Source organism: Nanorana parkeri, unplaced genomic scaffold (genome assembly GCF_000935625.1).
Source record: "Nanorana parkeri isolate BGI_ZX_2015 unplaced genomic scaffold, ASM93562v1 scaffold771, whole genome shotgun sequence".
Taxonomy (NCBI): domain Eukaryota; kingdom Metazoa; phylum Chordata; class Amphibia; order Anura; family Dicroglossidae; genus Nanorana; species Nanorana parkeri.
In genome coordinates, this window is record NW_017307039.1 from 257488 (window position 1) to 262607 (window position 5120).

At 39.6% G+C, this 5120-nt stretch overlaps 1 protein-coding gene across 1 annotated transcript in view; it reads right to left on the bottom strand.

The window, feature by feature from the left end:
- Positions 1–2778: 2778 nt before the first annotated feature.
- LOC108793664 (MARVEL domain-containing protein 3-like) overlaps positions 2779–5120 on the bottom strand; it is a 27830-nt gene continuing 25488 nt past the window's right edge. Inside the window, exon 4 of the mRNA XM_018564672.1 lies at positions 2779–3528. Coding sequence (XP_018420174.1) covers positions 2837–3528 — 692 coding nt within the window. The 3' untranslated portion in view covers positions 2779–2836. The remainder of the gene's footprint in view (positions 3529–5120) is intronic.

The following is a 5120-nucleotide window of genomic DNA, read 5'->3' on the forward strand; positions in this document are numbered from 1 at the left end:
AACAGAAGGGGCAAGGCACATTTGTAAAGCATAACTGCTTTTTTTTATGTGCTGGAGGATTATTTTTCGAAGCACCTGTTCCCTGACTGTCTTAAGACCCTACAGCTGCTTTATAAACCAACATTATTTGGGTTTAGCTTTGTCAGCTGTACAACATCTTATTACCTGCAGATGTCAGTTGTGCTAAGCTTTACTTAGTTGACGTTACAATAACACATGATCTAGCCTTGGAGAAAACAGTTGTCATGAATAAGCACAATAATAAACCAAAATAGTTATTTTAAAAGTGAGAAATACTTCTTATAAAGCCCAAAGTGCAATTAGTTTATTGATTAACAGTCCAGGACAATCTTACCCAACACTTTTAGAAATACATCAGTTCATTGGAGAAGAGTATGTGCATGCAGCTTGAATCTCTCATGGCGCATATTAGAGTTTGTCCTAAGGAGGGGAAAGACCCTTCAGTCTGTACCAGTTACAGACCATTCTCACTAATCATTTAACTGTACACTAAAATTTTGGCTAACAGCTATGAAGTGACCAGGTGGGTTATGTGCCTGGTAGCGAGGTCAAGGATTACCATTTGCCACTGTGAATACTAATGACTAGGGGGAGAGAGCTCAGAGAGTGTACATTTACATATACTGCTTTCAAAGCAGAGTGGCCATTTTTAAAGTAGCCATGAGGAGATGAAAAGGACAGATAATAATAAAGTAAGTTTCTGTGTTCATATACAGCAACTGCATATGCCTGCTTCATGTACACTCAGAAAAAGGTGGAAAATTGACTTTAAAGCTCTAAAGCGTATCCAGACCCACAACCAATAATGTAATATATTTATTACAGTTTGTTTTTCTTTTTTTCTTTCTTTTTACCTGTTAATCGTGCAAATAACACACTCCCTGCCCTGGGTGGCTACGATCACTTCTCCACTGTATCCATGGAGGGAGCCATGGTTGTCACCCAGGCTGGACTTCAGACAAGTGCTTCCTTTATTCAGCCTGTTTGTCTATCTCCATTACATGGGAGATGGGGAAATTAGCAGTTTACAAAATAAAGACAACATTGTTTTTGCTTTCAGTTCACCAGAAGTGACATGGACACTGCAATTCTGGCATGTCCAACAGGTATTTTCTATGCTTGCTGAAAATGTTCCTAGCTTACAAATTTGCTGTCACCACATTTTAACACTGTTAAGCTGCAATATATAAATTGTCTGCACTTGGGTTTAGTTCTCCTTTAACCACCTCCCGTCCACCGAACGTTCAGAAACGGCCGGACCGGAGTCTTCTGGATGCGGGTGGACGTCTTTAAGCGCCCACTGGTGCGCACAAACGGGAAACCAACGGTAAACGGGAATTTTAAACAGCCCGATCGCTTGTATGCTGCATGTCTCTGTACCCCCCCACCCATACCTCTCCTCACCGTCCCCGCGATACTGGGCATCCGATCGGGGACCGTCAGTGTGGGTCCATGTGGCTCTGTGCACAGGGAATGGAGGGAGCTCAGTACACGATCTCCCTACGCTCTCCTCCCCAGTCTCTGAATGCAGGAAGTGATATTTACTACATCACGTCCGCATTCCTCTGTCAATATCCGGTAAGGAAACTGGAGAGAAGCTGGTGAAGCAGATCTGTGCTTCATCAGCTTCTCTGGGGGTCTTAAGAGACCCCCGATGTCTCCATAAAGGGGATCTGTCGCTGTAATGTGATATCACATAGGGGGATTCTTATCCCCCTATGTGATAACAATAAAGTTGTGTAAAAAAAAAAAAAGTAAACAAAAAATTAGTCACAAAATAAATAATATTTACACACAAAAAAAACCCAAATTTTTTTTAAGTCCCCCACCCCCACACAGATGCGCAAAAATGCGTTAGGTGCACCTACACGCAAAAACTACGATTGCGCCAATTACGCAGCACTTGTTATACATCATTGCGAACGTCAGAGTGATAATTTTAGGGCCATCAATCGCTGTTAAAACTAAACTGATGAGCGGTAAAATCTTTTAAAGTGTCGTCTATGGCCAATTTTGGGTGTGGTAGCCTTTTTGCAATTTTGCGGGCGTGCGCAATTTTAAGGCTTGACATGTTTGGTGTCTATTTACCCGCAGTGACCCCATCTTTCATATTTTACAAAACAATTGGGTAATAATAAATGTTTCCTAACATAGTAAAGGGAAAACTGTATTTTTTTTTTTTTTAAATTCATTTTTGGTACTTTTTCCATTATAATGGTAAAAAATAGAAAACCCCAGTGGTGATTAAATAGCACCGAAAGAAAGCTCTATCTGTCCCCAAAAAATGGTATAACATTTATTTCAGTACAGCGTTGCATGATGGAATAAATGTCAGTCAAATACCGCAGGGCTGAATACTGAAAAAGGGTCTGGACAGGAAGGGGATTAAAGCACTCCTTGTTAATCTGTTGCAACATTCTACCTAGAATAATCATCTGAACATGTCGAACCTGCAAGCATGAGTCTAATCTGAATTAAAGCCATAAAGTCAACAACTTTTTGAAAAATTTTGTTTGTTGTAGTAAAAAGGTAAAAGTGGGAACATAATACTATTTTACAGATGAATTTGCATATAAAACAATGGTCGCTGTTTTATTCCAATGTCTTTTGGAAGCACTTAGAACAAGTGTATTTGTTGTGTTTTTAGCTTAGCTCACAGGAAGTGCAAGGACACTCCATTTCTGTCAAGTTCAAGGTATTTTCTGTACTTGATGAAAAAATGTTTAGATTGAAAAAGGAAAAAAAAAATTATGCAGCCACCACATTTAAGGACTGTTAAGCTGCAGAACATATAAAAATTGTCTCTTGGAAGCACTTATACCAGTGTACTTGGTTGAAATGGAGTCTCTTCTTGGTTCCCTCTTCTGTATTCATCCGGTTTGTGTTGGTTGTCACTATAGGCCGATGGTGCATATTCATGAGACATGTGATTTTTCCTGAAGTCGCGGACAGTTCTGATGTATAACCCACACAATATGGAGCTTGGCAAATACAAACCACAAGCAATTAGACCAAATATGGCAACAGCAGCATCACCCCCTTGCACCTCACAGTTCATCCAGGTATAGCCACGGCCGGCATATAGTCGCTCTCTAGTCTTGCAGATGTCAGTAGCGTTCACCTGTTTGATAAAGTGCAGGTACAGACCAACTGCGACAACATAACCCAAACAAGCAATGGAATCAAAAATTAGCTCTGCAAAAAGCAGCTTGATGGACACCCTATGTATGGGCTTAGCGCCCAGAATCAAGAAGACGATTGTAAGTCCGCATATAACCAAGCTGAAGGCCACTCCAACATATACTCCTGGTGCTCGCAGTTGACTGTACTGCAGGTCTGCATCCCTTACTTTCTGCAGCTCTGTGCCTTCAAATGGGGTGTACATTGAATCAATGCTGAAAGAGCCAAAACCAGCAGCAGATGTGTAGCCAGAGAGAACAGCATATGATGTAATAACACAGATCAGCACTAAGATACCAGTTGTTATTTCCACAAATTGCAGGATGCCTATAAAAAGAGAAGACGGAGGTTAGCACCTAATAGAAAATATGAATGCATTATTATCAGTTTTATTATAGAAGTTTATGACAAAGCAGTGACAGTTTATAGCTTTAGATATGGTTTAATATCAAATTAAAAATGGGTTATAAATAAACCAGTTCAAGTAACAAGGATCATTTGCAAGTTTTCTTTTTCACATATTATATTTTGACATTACTGCTGGTCCATTCCTAGAGTTTTCTGCACTTTTTGAATTGTTAAAAGCTAAAGTGTTGTGTACGCATATAGTACCTTCCTCTTGTTCCCTCTCCCCTAGATCAATCTCCAAGTAAATACTTTCAATCAAATGATTTAGTTTAAGAAATACCTGTTTTGAGATCCAATGATGTCAATACTGGGTCTGTCTGCTGCTCTTTGCTTTGAGTTTGGTGGACGAGGGCGGCAGGCTCCTGTAAATGTTGCAGATTTCTGCCTCAGATCTTTTTCAAAGCATTATATGAAGGAACACATCCCTGGGATCCCTTCAGATGTGCCTGCTTCTCACTGCTGACTACTGGGTGCTGCACACTTTCGCTGAGCAATCTGCTTACCCGTTTCATACACATCTAAAAGGGATACCAGGGATGTGTTCTTTAACATAAAGCTCAGTAACAAAATAATTGATGGCAGGGAAAGCGAATAGCTGTGAGAAAGGGGGCCAACAATAGTACGGATCAAAGGGAGAAGTGATTGATGAATGATCAGACAGGAAATTAATGGAGATTAATTAGTTTCAACACAAGAGAGAACACGTGTGTGGGAAAAAAATGGCTGGACTTCAGTTTAAAAAAGTTTTTGTTTGTGTAGAAAAAAAACCCAGATGGGTTATAATCCCTCCTTACTCGTTCAAAAATGTTTTGGCTGGAGAGAGACTAATTAGGCCAACAAAGTAGATTATCCAAATTCCTTAGTTTCTCTGGATTTACCTAAATAATGTCCAGCAGAATAAAAATACTTTTCTGTTGCCCTTAGGAAAAGGAAACAGGAGATGGTTTTTGCAGAGATTGGCAGGTATACTATAAACAGCTCATTTATCTATAGGAATATTGACATTGGAGGCCTTGCAGGCAAAAATCAGCCTGCATAGAGCCTGTCATTGATGTATCCATCACTGTTGGGCAAACAATGCAAGAAACATTTCTGGCCTTTATGATGTCAAGGCGTCAGAATGCCGAAAACTGCTGTGTACTACTTCTGAAAACTAAAGACAATTTGTGCTCTTCATTATATACTTGTTGTGCAATAGCTACCAGCTACACTTAGAGAAATTATAACAGTGTTGGGACAATACAATCTCTTTGCATGTGAAAATGATCTTACTACAATAAGTAGATTAATGCTACATATTTCCAGATAGGTTTTTTTTATTTCTTGAAATTCAGATAGTTGTCATATTTTCGTTGTTAAACCTCTTTAACTCATTTTCAGTTTTTTGTTATTTTTGGCGTGCCTCAGAACAATAGTGAATAGTACATGACACACAAGCTCTGAAGGGGTTTTCAAGGCCTGTGTGAAAAAGCTGGCATTAGTCTTAGCAATGAGCACTTTCACAGGTGGTG